The sequence below is a fragment of the Megalops cyprinoides genome, chromosome 15, assembly GCF_013368585.1.
Source record: "Megalops cyprinoides isolate fMegCyp1 chromosome 15, fMegCyp1.pri, whole genome shotgun sequence".
NCBI lineage: Eukaryota > Metazoa > Chordata > Actinopteri > Elopiformes > Megalopidae > Megalops > Megalops cyprinoides.
The window spans coordinates 15840515-15859063 of record NC_050597.1 but is presented as its reverse complement, the minus strand read 5'-3'; the positions used below and the strand labels follow the sequence as shown (position 1 = coordinate 15859063).

At 37.8% G+C, this 18549-nt stretch overlaps 2 protein-coding genes across 2 annotated transcripts in view; one reads left to right on the top strand and one right to left on the bottom strand.

The window, feature by feature from the left end:
- Positions 1-367: 367 nt before the first annotated feature.
- Positions 368-4497, bottom strand: pcbd1 (pterin-4 alpha-carbinolamine dehydratase/dimerization cofactor of hepatocyte nuclear factor 1 alpha). The gene is made up of 4 exons (XM_036546544.1): positions 4430-4497; positions 2454-2585; positions 1940-2020; positions 368-1053 (listed from the first exon to the last, which is right to left on the bottom strand). Exons 1-4 carry the CDS (start codon positions 4430-4432, stop codon positions 961-963), a joined length of 309 nt encoding a protein of 102 aa, XP_036402437.1. The 5' UTR covers positions 4433-4497; the 3' UTR covers positions 368-960.
- Positions 4498-7975: 3478 nt separating this feature from the next.
- The window catches only part of si:dkey-192p21.6 (uncharacterized protein LOC565246 homolog), a 46384-nt gene continuing 35810 nt past the window's right edge, over positions 7976-18549 (top strand). Inside the window, exons 1-5 of the mRNA XM_036546543.1 lie at positions 7976-8056; positions 9863-9984; positions 11624-11742; positions 15304-15373; positions 17778-17868. Coding sequence (XP_036402436.1) covers positions 7976-8056; positions 9863-9984; positions 11624-11742; positions 15304-15373; positions 17778-17868 — 483 coding nt within the window. The remainder of the gene's footprint in view (positions 8057-9862; positions 9985-11623; positions 11743-15303; positions 15374-17777; positions 17869-18549) is intronic.

Here is an 18549-nt window from a genome sequence, read left to right as displayed (position 1 = left end):
AGACCATTTGCCTGATCATAGAAAGAGAAAAGCTGACCTAATTCTGTTAAGAGGTGAAGATGGAAACCTTGACCATGGAATAAAGAGACCCTGGGTGTGGTGTATTTGCTCACCGAGGAATGTTCTAGAATCTAGACCAGTGGTCCTTATCCCCTATCTTCAAATCTGTTGGGGTTTCTTTGCATCTGTATTCTAACTAATCCAAACTGCTGGCTAACTGGATTCAGATTTCTCTTTTTTCTTTGCTCATAAAATATCTGAAATGAAGATTTAAATGTAAGTATAAAAGAAGCTGATCTTTGACACTTGAGAAGTGGTATTAAAGGACCTTGTTTTTATTGGATCTGACTGGTCCTGTGTGAGAACATACCATAGATGAGGGGGTCTGTCTATCCACAAAGCAAAATGTAAGAATGATTCCAAGAAAAATTCAGTTCTGGGCTACTTCTCCAAACTGCATTCAAAGAAAAAAAAGTTGTGTAAGTTATGCCATCTATTAAAAGCTACCCAAACCATGTTAGTGATTTATTAGATATTTCTAAACCTTCTTTCTGAACTAAATCTTTGGTGCCCCCTTCTCCTGAATTGTGGTCATTTTTGACATTTCAGTTTTGATTCAGTTGGGGATATTTCTCATCTCAAATGTTCAGAAGAAACCAAAAGCCTTCAAAATTGTCCGCTAATAACATCATGAATGTGCAGGCAAGCTTTGGTATTAACCAAACGTTTTCTCAGTAATGTTCAAATGTCTTTGATGAGAGAATGAGGGCTCCGTTGTTTCCTGGACAGAAGCAGCACTTATCAACTGTATCTGTCCTGTTTTGTTTGGCAGCTGGACATGATGTCTTGGTCCGTGTGCATCAGAGAGAGTTAGGGTTTCCAGGTTCACTTGTATAGGCTCTACATCTCACACTGAAACAACAGCATAATTTGAATTGGGTCCAGTGCACAGTGGTCAGCTCAAAGGACGGAGGCCTGGTCAATGAAGGTGGCCAGGGTGACGTCTCGCTGTGAAAGACCCCCACAGTCATGTGTGCTCAAAGTGATCTGCACCTGAGAGAGACCAACAGGAAGACAAAGGTGAAAGGGGTCAACAGGAAGAAGGAGGTGAGTGGAATAGGGGCATTGGACAAGAATTTCATCAAACCAAATATCAAGGCCTAGACTTTCATCTATATTCCTGAAGACACGCATTCCTGTAGATTTTATCTCTACATCACTCCATCACGCACTGGGAATACTCAACCAGGTGGAAAATGTAGCTTCAAAAATCAAATCTGTGGTTAAATCACAACAAGTGTTTTGAATGCTGTCAACTCTCATTAGCTATTACCATGAAACTGGTTTCACAATGTTTTATATTTACTGCATGGATTATCTACCTACACTGACAAGGGACGCATGCAGAGTGACATAAAATCACTTGGGCCTTGTTGATATGTTTTGGGCCAATCTGAACATAGCCTGAGTGAATGGAAAAAAAATCCCCGTTAGTATATATTTTACTGATGTGATACTGTTATGCACATTCCACTGCTTTGAAAGATGCTTACTTTAATTATAGAAATATGGCACTTTGATTAGTTGGTAATTCTGTTTGAATAGAAGACTACAATTCAAGTTAAGCTCAGAATCTAACCTCTATGACTTTGCACTGAAAGTTGATTTTTTTTTTTTTTAAATCCAAATTTTAAAAAAAAAAATCAAAAAAAATTTTTTTTTTGAAAGATTTTTTTTTATTTTACTTTTACTTACTTTTCACTCAGTATTTGCTAAAATTATTGACAGATGTTGTGCAAGAAATATATATTTCAGTGAATTTGTTTTGCAAAGTTAAGGACAAAGCATATTTTAGTTAGATGGCCCTTAGATTTGTAACTATTCAACCATGGGTCAAGTGGATTTATGTCTCTCTGAGCTAACATTGTGTTAAACCTACTTTATTGTACACATTAAACCACTCTGGATGATGGTCCATCTTCTCTGCCTGCAGGGCCACCCTGGACATGAAGCCAAAGGCCTGAGGGGAACCAAAAGCATCCATGTAATGTTTAACTAACATGTAAGTACACCATTAGGAATGATCGCAACAATACAGCAAAAATGGAAAACTGTAACAAGACTGGCATATACAGTCATATTCATATCAGGACTGCATGGACACCTATTCACTGCACATACTACACTTTGTACATGAAACATGGTCAACAGATAAAATTCTGGAAAGTCACCCATGGCATGATACTTATGTAGGTTTGGAGGATTTTACAGACAGCCCTTAATTACCTAGACAACTAGTTGCTTAGTCGGGAAATTTTGAACTAACAAAGTGATCTACCTATCTACTATTTACCTACCATCAGTTCAAATCATCAACCAGTAGGTAGCCTGCCCCTGTTGCACAAAGCCATTTTATATCATCTATCAGCATTCTAAACTGGGTTGTGCCCCACCTGGTTGAAGTCTTTGAAAATGAACTCCTTGTAGATGGCATCCCTGCCCACCACCTCTACCCACTGAGCATTGCGTAGTAGAGGAAGGAAATGCTCCCTCTCTTCTTCACTCAAGCTCTGGATCTTAGCAGCCTGGAAGGAAAAGGGATAGAGTTACGTCTGTACACCTGCACAGATCTGAGAACAAATCAATCTGCAGTCCTAAGTGTTTTGGAATAGGGGCAGCCTTACTACATTTCAGATTTTAAGAGTCTAATTGCATTGTGTTACTCATCCTATTAGCCATCTCTCCCTGCTGTTGTTTAGTTTTTATACAGAATCTGACTGTTATCTTGGATTTCTATGCTAAGACAAGGAAACAAACTCATAAATGACAATGTCTGATCATGATGTGTGATAATTTATTTAATTTATCCAGATATAAGAGAAAACTGAGACTACATTTTCAGTTAAGGTAAATTGTCTACCTTGTGACACTTAAAGCATTACATGTATCCATGTAGCAATGTATAGTTCAAATAGGATTATAATTATTCATGTTTAGATACCGCAGTATCATCTATATACACTTTAATATAGTTAAGTTCTATCATTTGTGAGAAGTCTTCCACCATTTCTAAAACAGATGTTGAGCTGGCAGGATAAAATGGGGAAAAAAATATGGTAAAAACATGCAACAACTTAAACTTTAGCTTGCAGTTCCCATAAAATCTTTAAATCATCTGGACTGTAACACAGAAACAAAGCAACAAAGCAACGTATCAATTACACTGAAATTAATGCAACAGCTGACAAGGCATATTTAATTTAATAGGATATTATTTTATTATACATTATTCTTTAGGAGGAAAATGTGATTGTTATATCTGTGTCTATCTACTGCTCATTCTGCTGGGCATCTTACACAGCACATCTGAGAGGGGCAGTCTCAGAAATGAGCATTGTGATTGGCTGGAGGATACCAAGTCTGGAACCAATTATGCTTTGCATTCCAGATTTTACTTTGGGCTGCTCTCTGTAATGATCACTTCAATGAGATTCCAAAACCTCAGAAGATCACATGACACTTTAGGTACAAATGCACAGCTCAGCCTCCCAAACAGACACCAAATTACTGAGGTGGGAGATACTAAGCCAACATGATGGGCAATATGTAATAAGTATATCATTTACACACCAAAGCCTTTCATTGCAGAGAACAGAAATGTTAATGTGAAAAAGAGTATGAAATATCAACCTGCACCTTTGCCCTCACATGCAGCCAATACATGATTTAAACATTGACGCAAAGCTAACAGATGTCAGAAGTGCTCTTTTCAGCAAGCACTGCTGATAAAGAGACGTGACATCATGCAGGTATCATAGCAACAGGCTAGTCTCCTCCCTCCCTGGTCACGGGTGAGTGATTTTGAAATAATACAGAGAGACAATCTGGCCAAATGCCCTGCACACTAAATACCTTCCAGCATAGCAGTCACATAATGTGACCTGGACAATATGGTATGCAGCAATAGGAAACATCATAGCATAATGGCAAGTGATTATGATGGTAATTTACTGAAAGAAGGTTTTAATGGACAGTGCAAGACATGTGAGAAAGATATACATGTGACTTGAAAATTACACTTCACTCTTTTATGAAGCACAACATAAGTAAAAACTAGTTATTGTAAAATCAATCAGATGGATCAGATAATAAAATAAGATGGATCACTCATTCGATGGATTAGTGCCCTGCTTAAAAATGGGTTTTGCCAAATTATGGTACACAGATTGCAGCCTGGCTCTTGATTCAAACACTGACAGATTCTTGCAGGTATCTATAAAAACTGCCAATGGCAACAGGTATATGAGCCACGTACAGGTGCAGACATCAAACATGTCAAACTGCAGGTCACACCAAACCTGGAGTGTTTTTTATTCTCTTTGTGTGTTGCTCTGAGAACATAGAAAGAAATGAAAAGGAATATTCTTACCATGCTGTGAGGGTTTTCTCTGTCACAGCTCTGCCTCTGCTTCAGCCACACAGAATTAACTCTGGCTGCCTGAGCAGCTGGACTTGATCATGAGGTCCAGGATAGGTGCCCATTCAAAAGCCTGAACAAAAATGCACACCAAGTGTATACATTTGTGCAGGCAACCGGGATAACAGCCCTGACAGCGGCATAGTCCTGCAGATTGTGCGGGCGTTTGTGTCTGCTGTGTTTTGTGCAGCAACACATTTGAAAGGGTCAGATGTTTGCTGTCAGAGATGAAAATCACAGATAACTGCTGCTCAGTCTGCTAGAGGTCTCTGTGAACAATACATGAGACAGAACCTTGCTACATGTTTTATTTGAATTTTTGTCAATATTGTTCTCTGTGCTAGGTAATAGTACAAAGGAAACAAATGTTGCACACATTATGCACAGCACTATACCAACAACACATAACCATAAATCAAAGACAAAAACCTGTAGTTTCAAAGAAGTGCAGAATAAACCCCTGCTGGTAGGTCGGTTCATTAAATTTAGCCATTTCATGCATTTTTATTTCACAGTAAACTTGGAGCGCTCAACCATTACACTAAAAACACACCAGGAAATTAGCAGGTCGGTGCAGCCTAAATTGAAGAGTAAAACCAATAGATGAAAAACACTTAAGCCGGAGTTAAACAAAGGGTGCAGCAGACCTGATCTCTTCCAAAGGATCAGCCCTGACCCCTCAGTTTAGAGGTCAGTGTCCTGGTTCAGATTTTTATGTGTGTTTGGAGGGTGGCTCTGTCAAGGCTGTATCCTTCCTCAGTAGTCTGGGACTTTCAGAATTTGTTTTCATCATAAAACTACAGCTGTTGCATAATGCCCAGCTAATGACAGTTAAAACATTCCCATTGTGTCCACTTTGATTTTGTATTTGATATGCAATAAAGAGTCTTCAATAAACCTCAAAATTAGATTTTTTAAATGCCATGATTTTCACAAATGTCATGGAATATAATGGATTCACTCTACATTATTATAATTCAGATTAGAGTGACTGGATTGGAAACATAGAGTATGAATAAATTAAACACGTATTTCAAAACTGCTCTGGCCAACTTGAAAAAGAGGAAAACATTCTGAGTTCTTAAGCCCAGTTACCATTCAAAGTAAAAGTAGCAGGAGATTGAGGACCACTTAACAAGCATTGTTAGTAGTCCTAGTCTGGGTGGGGTTTTTCAATGCATTTTTATCAAAGCTTGTTGGTGGTCCCTGAACAACTACACCATCAAATTGCCTTGATTTACCATCTGGTGTGTATGTCCCCAGGTTTAGGGAATAATAAAAAAAAAATGATAATAAATTTGGACAAATGGCAGTTCTGTGTAAAGGACACTTTCTTATTCATGTATCACTAAGGACCAAAATTGCAATTTATTTGTGTGCAACAACTCCAGTCATCATGTTCACAGTCTCTCTTCCTGACACATGTATTTTACAGGGGCATCCTGCTCTAAAATGTCCTTCTTATTGTCTATTCTCAAATCTTAACTTAATGTTTGTGTTGTGTCTCGGGATGAATATTGATGTCAAGTCTTGAGAAAAGTGCAGCCAGAGACTGTGTACAGTAGTTCTTGACAATGATGAGTCATCGTGGAGAGTAAGACATACTGGGACTGCACACAGCTGCTGTGGCAGCCTCTTGTCCTAAAACAGTCTGTGAGGGGAGTGGCCCCACAATGTCCAAAAGTTATCGGTGCGGTATGATTTTCAGTTAGAAGGTGTAAAACCGAATGTAGGCACACTAGGGAGTGAAGAAACTGCATGTACTGTAGGGGCAGCTAGGCTGTGGCCTTTCGGAGCCTAATGGAGCTCATCTCTGAGGCTGAATGCCTCAGTGATGGATGAAACCTGTTTTCCCTCTGACTGTCCTTGCCAAAGGGCTTACTCTGCTTTTAGAAGAATGAGGTGCCAGAGAGAGAGAGAGGGAATGCAAAAAAAAGGGTCAGAGAAGGAAAGGTGGAAAGAGAGGGAAACAGACAGGGCAACTAAGTGAACTATAGGTGAGGGAACAAATGGTACTGTCCACCACCCCTGCTATAACACCTTGGCATGAGTCAGTCTCCTGAATGTTGTCATTTAACAGTATCTATGCATTTGTTCTAAGATTTCTAGGCTTGCATATGGCTTGTAATTATCGCTATAACAATAAAGTGTCTTTCGGTATCACTTAATGGTCTGTGAATAATGATGAGACATGTCTTAGAAGAGCAGCATGAGATTTTCAAGCCCACCACTCCACTCTTGTCAATCATCAATGCGTGGGGTCAATTAATGTAGTTAATATATATTTTGCATGCTGAGATATAAAAACACATCAAATAAAAGTTTAACTACATGTTGATTCCCTGATAAATATAATATTTTGAAATTCAGACTTCTTATACAAAATAAATAAAATAATTAAAATAATTGCATCTACAATTTGGAAATACAAAATGTAGGGTATAGCCTAAATATTCAATTCAGAATCTCAGATTTAAGATTTAAAATATGTTTTTAATTCAAATATGCATTTCAAATTTCTGTTTCCTTATTGTATAACTGATATTTTCTGGATCTGTAGTGTTTGTGTGACATGTGTGTTTGTGTGTTTACATGCACTATAGTAGTTGCTCTGGATAAGAGCAGATGTAAATGAATAGGCTCATTATACTCTGAAGATACAATAGAAGACAATCACAGCTTTTATTCTGCCCTTTGAACTTTGATCATGTTTGCGTGTTTCATGAAGAAGCTGCAGCGGAATTGTTTTCAGATTCTAAATGGAGCCTTTAGTCTTCAGACAGACCTTGTTCCTTGTTGTTTTTGCAACAGGGCTTCAAGGAAACTCACACACAGGTAAATGTTTCTCCATGACAGATTTCTGGAGTGATAAAAGAGTGCCTTGCTTTCCTTTTTACCATTGTATAGACCTCTGACAACAGCAGTACTCTGAATACCGTTTCCTCTAATCATGAAACTGATAGCTACTCTGAGTTAATTCTGTGATTTGAGCTCATCATTATGTTCATTGAATTATGTTGAATAATTTGACTGCATGAAAGCACATTGCTTATATAATGACTTAGCAATGGGGAACTGTACAAAGCAAATTATTTTTTTATAATCACACTGTGATAATAGCAATTAAACAGATACCATCTAAAAAGGGTAGCTTGTTCAAACTTTTTTGGTGTGTGTACATCAGTGATTTCAATGAATAGACGCAAACTGGCTTACTTTTTCATATATCAGATATTTCAGATATCACATATCATGCACATAGAAGTTCTTTGTTTTTTAAAAACAGTTTACTGTCAGTGCTGTAAAACGCTGATGGAAGGCTTTCAGTCTTTATCATTTTTATTAGAACATGGAGGCACTGACTTCTGTTATCACACAGGGCTGTTATTGCAAGGGCCTTACCAGTTCACTCACTTATTTGAAGGTGGACATTGAAGGCGGAATTAGATGAATGTATATTAATTATTTTCTGTTTTCCTCATAGCATGTGCTTTACAAATGGACAAAGCTTTGCTTGTTGTGCACAACGAGCTGCCGAATGGTATCAGAGTGTCCTACATCTCCGATCATTGCTATAAGGTACTACACATCAATCTCTGATGTTTCCCAACCAAACAGCACATACTAAACAACACCATGCTGTGCCATGAATACTACAGGTGGAGGGAAAAGAGAAATTGGGTGTGATGTATACATGGAAATTTGAAGAATGGAAAACACAAGCAGCCCAAATGTCCAATCATTTTAGTTGTATGTCCACCGATATGTATACCTACCTGAAAATGGAATTTGTGATGCTGGCTATGTACAGGAGAGATGTAAAATTCCATTCTGTAATTTGCTGGTTGATTTAATAAGAGTTTATGGAAACTCTAAAAACTGTTTGGGGGTAATGGCAAACAGGTATGTAGGTATGTAGGTTCAAAGATATCTGCACTTAAATAAGTTGCTAGCTAACCAGATAGCCTGCCAATCCAGGAAAACCAACTAAAGTAAATAACTATTAAGTGTGTATTGTGGTGTTGGGAACATGTATACAGGACTCTAGGAATCAATTTATTTGACATTTTTTTGCAATATGAAAATGTGGCCTCCATATTGGATCTTGTAGCTGAAACATGTGACCAGTGGATAAACTCAGGGGTTTAAACCTCTAAATGACATTTATCTCACCTGAGATGCTTGGCCTGTAATAAGAATTTGAAAGATGAATATTGCTTTGCAGTGGATGCCACAGTAGTAGGTTACAGTTTGCACAATTAAATACTGATGCTGTTTTCATGAACATTTGGAACTGATTGAGTTAGAAAGGAGTTACCCAGGAAAGCTCACATTGTAGACAAACGTTTAAAATAAAGGCAAAGGCAGTGTGCATTATTGAGACAATTAAGCAGACCTAAAATATAATTTGACAATTTATGCATATTTAACTTTTTCATTACCTTTGTCATCCAAGCTTTTATTGAGAAAACATCCGTGTTGTGCACACTTCAGACTAAGTGTTTATGAAAAACTAATGTCAGAAACTAAAACCTCATCAGTCTTATTAACCTATCTATGAATCATCCAAAACCAGACATTGACATTATTGGATTGATTTCAGAAAATGCTTCAGAACACAAGCTGAAGGTGGGATGCTGAAGTAGCCGTCTGATTAACAGTCAGAACACTGCTGTTCCATCTGATACATCTAATCTCTAAGATGTGGAACATCATACAAAGCACTCAATCCTTGGTGAAAGCCTGTATTTATGTTATATGTGTGGCAGATTCAGTATCAGCTTGCTTGCTTCCCTCAGGGCTGTTCTGTTTCTGGTGAAGCTAAGCCCAGCCAATAGCCGTGTCTTTCAGCTAATGCATGCTGTTTCCCATTCTGGCTGACGTATTGACTTATTGCTGATATCACTTGTAACAAAGCATCTCTTTTAACCACGTTGCTTCGGTTCCCTCCTGACACTTCCTCTTAAGCAACCTCAATCCATAATGTGCCTTTCTGAAGGAAATATGGTCAAGTTGTTTTTCCTTATTAATCATCCCAGGGAACCTGAGAGCAGCCAAGCATTCACAGGCATAACATTATTTCCTATTTGCATAACTGGTTACAGTTTGCGTGAAAAAAGGATTTACTATCTGGCATGCTATAAATTATAACTATTTCAGATGTAGCAATATGCCATACAGTTCTATAAATGTTAACAATAGATTAGAATTTATACTTTTTTGGGACAAAAAATGGTGCCACATTATGCAAATCTGAGAGTATACATGTAGTATTAGAATTGACAATCTTGCTGCTGTTGTGTGGGTGAGTGTGTGGAAAAAAAGCCTGCTGATTTATGATACTTGAAGAATCTAATGTTTCTGAGTCTAATGTTTCTTTCCTAGTGCCTTTACCAGCCTTTGGTCATCCTTAAAGATGGCCACAGCGATGCATCAGTTACTGTGAGCACCCGCTTTATCTTGACTCTGAGTGTGGATACTGAAAATGGAAATAGCCCCCTCTGCAGGTGATGTATGGACACGCAGCACAATACGTCATGCAATTGTTAACGTAACCCTTCATAGGTGAGGTCAGGCTATGTGACATGGGACCTTGAATTATTTCAGTATTCTTTTTAAGTATATACAAAGTTGTAAAATAATGTGATGTCATAATTATAATTAAAATGTATAAGAAATTTATTCAAATTCAAGCACATGCTTTAAACTAAATATGAGATTGTTTTTCCCATAATTGGCTTTACGTTAGATCAAATTCAGAGCATCTGATCAGTGCTTACTAATACATTTTTTCTGATGTTGAGGCTCTTTTTATTTTTTTCCAAATTCGAAATTCCAAATTTTATTTTACGGTGCTGTGGGAAAAGTGCATTGCTCATTATGCTTGAAAATACACTGTTCTTATAGCATAAATAAATTAATGTAGTACTGTAGCAGATTTAAAATATAACCACTGAGCCTACTGCTATGCACATTATTGTATTTTTCCATCTAAGCAACAGAGTAAAATTTCTATAAGACTAACATATTTTGTAACATTTTTCTATTTGTGTGTTCCTTTTCAGAATTAATATTTTATGCAAAGTAAAAATAAAGTTTCAAAGGAAAAAGCAGCAGTTTTATTTATTCAGATATTTTTGTGTCCTTAATCTAATCCAATTTTGTGGGTCATTTATTACATTTATGAGATAATTTAAGGATGTTGACAGGGAGGCAGAGTTACAGGCAGTTGATGGCATTCAGAATGTCCCTGCTTATCTACTGTAGGGGGCATGTTATTGCAACCCCCTTTGTTTCAGAATGATACCCCTTTAAAGACATCCAGCTGGGTATTGATTTCATGTTCTTGCAGGGTTAATAAGAGCTGACACTCCAATAATGATAAAAAGCCCCATTAAGAGCTCAGAGTGACAGGGCCACAAGCCCTCAGAAGCACGCTCTCTAGAGGAAGCCTCCGTCACAGTATTTATAAACAATCAGAGTGTACAAGGCATTACGCATTCGAGATTTCATTTGGGGTCATCTTTAAATGAACCCGAAGGCATCGGATTTCACAAGACAAGACCATTTCCTTCACGCAGGTTCTATAGACAGGTTTCTTAAGATCAATGTGGAGGTCCCTCACCAGACCGAGCACCCATTGATTCCCTCCCCCCCACCTTAAAAACACCCTCTAAGTGATAGCATTATATGTCTTTCCCTGCACGATCAATAAAGTCTCCTAATGCACCTTTTGGGGAGATGAAACCTGAGATGATGACTGTTGAGAAGTGTGCGTACTCTTCTCCGCCTCTAGGTGTCACTCATCAGCTTCAAAGACTTCACAGCTGAGCGAGATGCTAATGATGTCTGAGATGGTGAAAGCCCTTGAAGAGGATTTCATGTCCCCAAAAAGGAAGTCACTTTCAAGTGTGGCAGATCACACCCCCACCCCCCATCCACCCCCTTGTGGATGTGATTTAGATAAATGATCAGTACTTTAACTGGTGTCAGGGCCTCAGGGACAATTGTGAGGGTCAAACTAAGGTGAATGCGAATTAATGTCTGCAACAAGATCCCATGCTTCAGAGTTAAAGGACAGAATTGTTTGTTAGAATATTCATTTCCATAACCTTATTGTTTACTGTGCATTTTTCGGCATGACAGGTGGAGTCAACTGTATGGCGAAGCAGGACAGTATTCAATATGGGTCCAGCAGTCAGAGCATCCCAGCAACATCACCTGTTTTCACGAAGTAGACAAGGATCCAGTCAACAGCTACTTACGTGAGTCAAGTTTTTTGTCATCATCTGAAAAGAGCGTTCCTGAAAACTGCTCTTTTAAACTTACAGCTCCAGAAGCACACGGCTTTACCTGCTGTAATAAAAGGAGGCTGAGCCCAGGATTTGTCTCTTGTGTACACATAGAGCATTACGAACAATGCTAGTGGCTTACCAGACCAGCCTCTGTAATGGTTGATTGTTCATATCAGCCCTACAGGAGAGACAATTACATACTTATGTGTGGGCCAACACAGAGGCACAGAACAATGTATGTGTATGTGCATGCGTGCGTGTGTGTGTGTGCGTTTGTGCGTGTGCGTGTGTGTGTGTGTGTGCGTGCATGCGTGTGTGTGCGTGTGTGTGTGCGTGTGCGTGTGTGTGCGTGTGTACATGCATGCAGAGGTAGAGGTGGAGGCTTCAGAAGATGATTCATCATATGTCACCACCGCCAAGCCTGTGAAGCGCAGAGATACAGCAGTCAGCAGGAGTGCCTTACGTCAGGGAACAGAAACTGTAGCACTTTGAAAGGAAATAAAAGAGTTCAAAGGCCACACTGAATCAATACTTGGGCTCACCCATGGAAAGAACTGGGTAACCTTTTATACTGTTATCCATTTTAGTTTGGATAGAACCAACAGTTCGAAGATCAAAGATTATATCCTCTGTCAACGTCAGATAACAAGCTAATTAGTCAACATTGCTGCTAAAAAAATAGCCAGCAGGAGTTAGTCCTGTAAGAGGAACCTGCAATGATGTAGAGGGACTTCATAATAAAATATTAAGTGAAGGGTTTTTGTGTTATAATATTAAACTAAAGGTAATATAAAACTTCACTGATATGATTTTTTTTGTCTCAGTAAGTGTTAACTACACTTTTGTAGTGGCTTTAAATATGGATTGTTGTTAACTTTTTGAAATTACTTCACAAAGTCTGATTATAATGTGCAGTTGGTTCTAGTGCATGCTATCCATTTGAGGAAGTCAGAAGGGAATGGTTCAAGCACTGTATTTCAAAAATTTTGAAAAAAATGTATTCAGAACATCACAGACTCATTAACAGGCTATTAACCAAGCTCAGCAATGCATACACTACAAGGTTAAGGACATTCAAAGTATTTAAATATCTCACTTGTCTTATGATAAACCATTACCAACATTACACTGGATAATAATAATAATAATAATAATAATAATAATACATTATTAAATAATTATGGTATATTTTCAGTTGAAACACATACCACTCAATTCTACTCAAGCCCTTCTTTGATCTTGCATAGTTTGTAATTGAATCAACACGGAGGAGATGTCTCCAGTATTCTAAACCTCTGTCAGATCCTGACTGGCTGTCATCCCCTGAGACCATCTGAATATTGAGTAGATTAGCAGATTTTGTCTTGAAAACAACTAAAATAAAAGCTTTCTGTTTGTTTTGCGAGTTGCCACAGGGGTAAGGATTGTGGAAGATACATTAAGGAGCCTCTGGGAATAAGAGGTAATGGGACTTTGAAAGCCGGCCTTCCCATAATGTGGCTTTACTTATAATGCTGTAGATTATGTTGCAGGTCAGCCTTTTAGGGCCAGGCAGCCATTATCCGCATGATGTCCATTCTGTGGGAATGAGCTGCTCAGACTCTGGTCAGCTGCCATTATCCTCACTGGTGAATGGCTGTATCGCATTGCAACTGGGTGAGGGACAGGGGTCTGTAAGGTAACTGGGAAAGGGACAGGGGTCTGTTATGAATTACTGAGCATTAATGTTTGGCAGGTTTTAAAATTCATTTTAAAGAAAGGATACTTTCTTACAGGGGAAGCCCTGGAAGACCTGTCCATATATAGGTGCTTTAAATAGTTTTGTGTTCAGCAGCCACTGATGACTGTACAAGGGTGCTGCTCGTTGTGCTACAGTGGCATTGGAAAGGTGTTGGGTGTAATATGTGTCTTCATACAGCTGTGGCACATATGACAGACTGGACACACTGTAAGTGTGTTTTGCATTTGATGACATTAATGAAAATTAATGACAAGGACCATATTAATGACTAATCTTAATGTTTTTTAAAACACTAATTTCTTCAAGGCATCAGTCTTCTCAGGTCATTAAAACTTTTCAGTGAGTACATGATCATCATGTGTGGGACCACTGCTATACGAATATTTTAAAAGAATACTGTTGTTGAACTGCAGATGCTTAATTAATTTAAATACCTCAGAATCACCATACTATCCAGAGATGATCTATTATGAAAACTGCTAATTCAGAAAATTAAATGCTAATGGTAAAAGCTATCAAACGCATGTGGGTTGAGGTGTATTCAGCCATGTCAGCATTAATTTGGTGACCTTTAAAGAGTGACAATACAGCCAACTTTAATATATTCTAAAGACTTAAGACTATTAGGGAGGATTATAGCCCTTTCTTATCTATTTTAATATATGGTACATTAATAACAGTAATGTAAATTATTCGGTGTTGTCTATACCTACAATAGAGATTATCTCTTTTATTAGGTGTAAGATATTTCCACAGCATAATAGAATGTTGCACACACAGAGTATCAACAAGAACTGTATGTATTTGACAGACACAACCTACATACCACACAGATATCTAACTAAATATAGTCAGTGTTTCAGCTATAACACTCACATTTTCCTGACAGGCAGACTTTCCATTGCTGTGCACAATGAGAATTCTAACTCAAGCCATTGAACTAATGACACCTAGAAACAGTGGCATCAAACTCTAGGAATTAAATTATTGCTTGATTAAAGAGTCTCCTCCAGATGCATAACATTTCCCAATAAAAGTATTTTGCACTCCACAGAAAAGTCAAAAGGTTGATTCAAATCAGATAAAGATTTACATAACCAATAACCGAATCAATTAAACTGTGTTTAAACATGTAGCAATTCATCCATTTGTCTGTATAACATGTCAGTAGTTTGTACATTGCACACGTAAATAAAATGGCTGTTTCATTAACCAGTTATATGGGGACTTGTTTCCATGGAGAAGCCAGGGTGTGTGCAGCTGTAAGTGTATTTACCTTCTCACTACATGCTCTCTCTCTCCTTGTATGTTTTTCCACTTGGGAAACAAACACAGAGACCCTGGTTTCTGAAAACTGTAGAGGCAGGCTGTATGCACCAACATTTACCAACCTGCGCATAGGCAATGACAGCATCTTCACTATGAGAGCATTCAGACAGACCTGTTTCTGTTTGCCTTTCTATTACTCATCAATACTAAATTTATGTTTGCTGTGTAATCTGCGTAACAGTTCTCGCAAGCTTTGCCAGACACCCTTTTCCAAGGCAACCACTGATGTTGCATATCAGTTTTGCCATGACCTTGGCTCTGAAACATTAAAAGGCTGATGAAAACTCATTAAACAAGGCAAAGCTGCAGTTTAATACAGGGCTTGCTGAATTTGCTTAGTAATTGAGAAGTTCTTCACAAATATTGTGAGCATTTGATACACAATAAAATAATAAACACATCTTAGGTGGTAACTTTTTAAGTTTTATAGCTGAAAAATTAATTTTGTTCATCTTGAGCAGCTCTCCTTGTGGCAGCAGTTGTCCTGATCCTGGTAGCTGTTCTCTTTTTCTCCTGGCCCCATTTCTACAGGTAGGTTATAGTATATTATTTATTATTTATTTAATAGTATATACTATTATATTATTATAGTATATTATCTCTACAGTAACCTATTACATAAGAACCATTAACACCATTAAAAGAACCATTTTTTGTCACATCCTCGGATGTTTTTGTTTGTTTGTTTGTTTTTTTTTTTTTTTTTTGTGAATGTAGTCTAATATCAGTAAACACAAAATTCATACTTATAAATTTCCATTAATTGATGTGTATGAATTCATGGTGTAGTCTCAGTAAATATTTCAGTGCAATGCTTTAGTAATTTCTTCTTTGAAGAAGGGGAGTGCCTCTAAGGACAACATTCATAGAAGGTCAGTAAGTTTAAGGCTGGGTCTTATAGGCTGGAAGCAGCACTCGAGTAAAGCTTGGCTGATATGAAATGCCATGCAACATGAAAGGGACATAAACTATGCTGTAAAAGTCAAAGAAGCAACACCTTTGTCACCAGCTTCCCTAGGCTTTGTACACACTTGCATGTTAAAGTTAGAAATCTGTGTAAATGTAACATTGTTCTGTGTTTTTTACACACACATACAGATATTATGCTTGCTCTCCCAACTGTAGTGGTTCTTGCTCCCAATATAGGATACTGAGGGAACTGGAAGAGAGTAACATTACCCGCTATCCCCATGCTTACCAGTTTTGTAGATGTATCAAAGGATGATGAACACAACACTCAGCTGTGAAATCAATCACACGGACATATATAAAGTCTGTTGGCTCAAAGAGCAGTTCTCAAAGGTTTGGTTCTGTGAAATCATCAGAGCTGGCTCATTCCCATGCACAGATCTCTTTAATACTCTCTGTAGGTTTGTGACACTTCCCTGTAGAGATTGACAGTTGGAAAAAAGTGCAATGCACCTCCTTTGCTTTGATACCTGGACTTAATGGGGGTAAATCTGAATGAATTTGAACTGTTTGTGAGTAAGGGCAGAGGACACAGGGCTCAAAAGATGTTTTTTAGATGTCTTTTAAATGGAAGTTTGCACAAGGCCCTAATGAGTCCTTTGGTAATAAAGTAGCAACTGCCGAGCTCACAAATGTCTTTTACAGTATCCTGCATCAGCATTCACACCACTCTGCAGACTGTAAATTGAAACTTGCCCCCACTTTGCGCCCAGTCTCGACAATCATGAAACACATAAATTGTGGCAGGTCTAAAGCTGAGTCCTTGGCTAAAAACCCCTCTCCTCAAAATTAACACAGAATCTTAACAAGCCAGATGGTTCACACTGCTCACTGGCCATTGAGTTTTGGGAGCAAGGCAGTTCACGAAAATTGATCAAAGTTAATCCCCCTTATGTCTACCATTGATTTGTGAATATGTTGCCTGTTTTTTAAGATATACCACATGCTGTTGTGCAGTGCATATTGATTTATTAGATGTGGAGAATCTTTTTTATTATTGCTCTTTATAACACATTATCAGACTATTTAAAATCTATGTTGTTTGACATGACATGTCACATATTGGTATAGATGGCCTAATATGTTTGCAAAGCTGCTTTAACATTTCCACAGTGCAGAAGAATGGAACTCTAAGAGACAGAAACCCTACAACCATCCTATAACCATGCTGTGGTTGTTCACTATAGTATACAAGGCCAGGGTTATGGCCTTGGTACAGATCTGTGTTTTGACATATGATATGAGAATGCTGCCTTTTAAGTAAATTTATTTTTGGATTAATTCTTTAGGTTGTGCAAAGTTGAGGCAGCTTGTGATAGTGTATTGTAATAAATTACATTGCAACTCCAAAGTTGGGTATCTTCAGTCATATAAGTGCAGACTGCTTTAATTTTTAGAGTCAGCATTCAATTAGCCAAAAACTCACCCAACAGACAGTTAGTTCCCCTCATGTTGAAATAATGTCTTCAATTTAACACTTTTTTTGTGAGGGAGACTTTATGACTTGCAACTGCACAGGCCATATATTTTATAGATGCTAACAGAAGTCATTTACAGTGTCCTATGAAGGACATAATTCATCTTACGTCACTTGTATGGATGTCTTGTTATTGCACATTTGATAGCATTTGAAGTGTAGTTGTGAATCATAAAGTCACCACTTCCAAACACCCAGTTTACCATTTCATGCAGTAAATTCCTCCCAAGAAATCCATCTTTTATTCTGAATTATTAATGGTGCTATGTGATCACATTGGGGTCTTGCTTTCCATTATTTAAGCAATTATTAAAACTTATGTAAATTTTTGAAGTAGTGTTATAACATACATCATCAAGTTCATTAAGATTATGTTTTTCAATTAAACTACTCTAAATCTTTAATTGGACACTGCCAGCTGAGTACAGAATTATTTGTTTGTGGTAGCTTCATATATTTCTTTTATAATTTCCTTATTATCCATCACAGGTGGCAACGCACATCAAAGCATGTTAACATCTTGTGCTGTAGAAGTCCCCAGTTTTCAGTGGATTGTGTAAGTACTCATTTTCATCAGTCTGTACACGTACAACATCCAGAAAGTGCAGTCCTTTTTTATTTCTCTGTAGGGAAGAAAACTGACACTCACTCATGTACTTAACAATAATAACAATCCCTATACATGCAGCAATGCATGTAAAGTGTAATCTTACACCAGGGGTAGTTTGACCATTTTCCTATGAAAACTGATTATTTTCAAATGTGGCCATTACTTTCTTGGTGACCCTCTCTTTTCTCTCACACACTTGAAGAAAATTTGGCCTACTACATAGCAAGCCTCTCTATTCAGCAACCTCAACATCTGTATCTAGCCCCATTCTCTTCAGTTTTTGTGAAATGACCTCTGGCCTTCATTAAGAGGAGAGCTGCGCTGACCTCTTTGCATGCACACAGAATCATATTTGTTTTTGCCAGGAAGTGATATACCAGAACAGTACAGCGTGTGATCTACAGAAGAAAAATAAGTCTGATGATTGTCCAGGTTTCCGGCCTCTCCCTTTCTATTTTAATCTATACGAAGGCTGTACAAGTAACCTTTTCATATATTAACATAAAATGCATGTACTATGTGACACACTATAACACAATTAATCATGTGTACCATGAGCTTCCGATTTATTTAATTGAATGATATTTAAATAACTTCAATCCAAACTATGTTACCTATCCCAACCATAAACTATTATGTAATTACACAGGC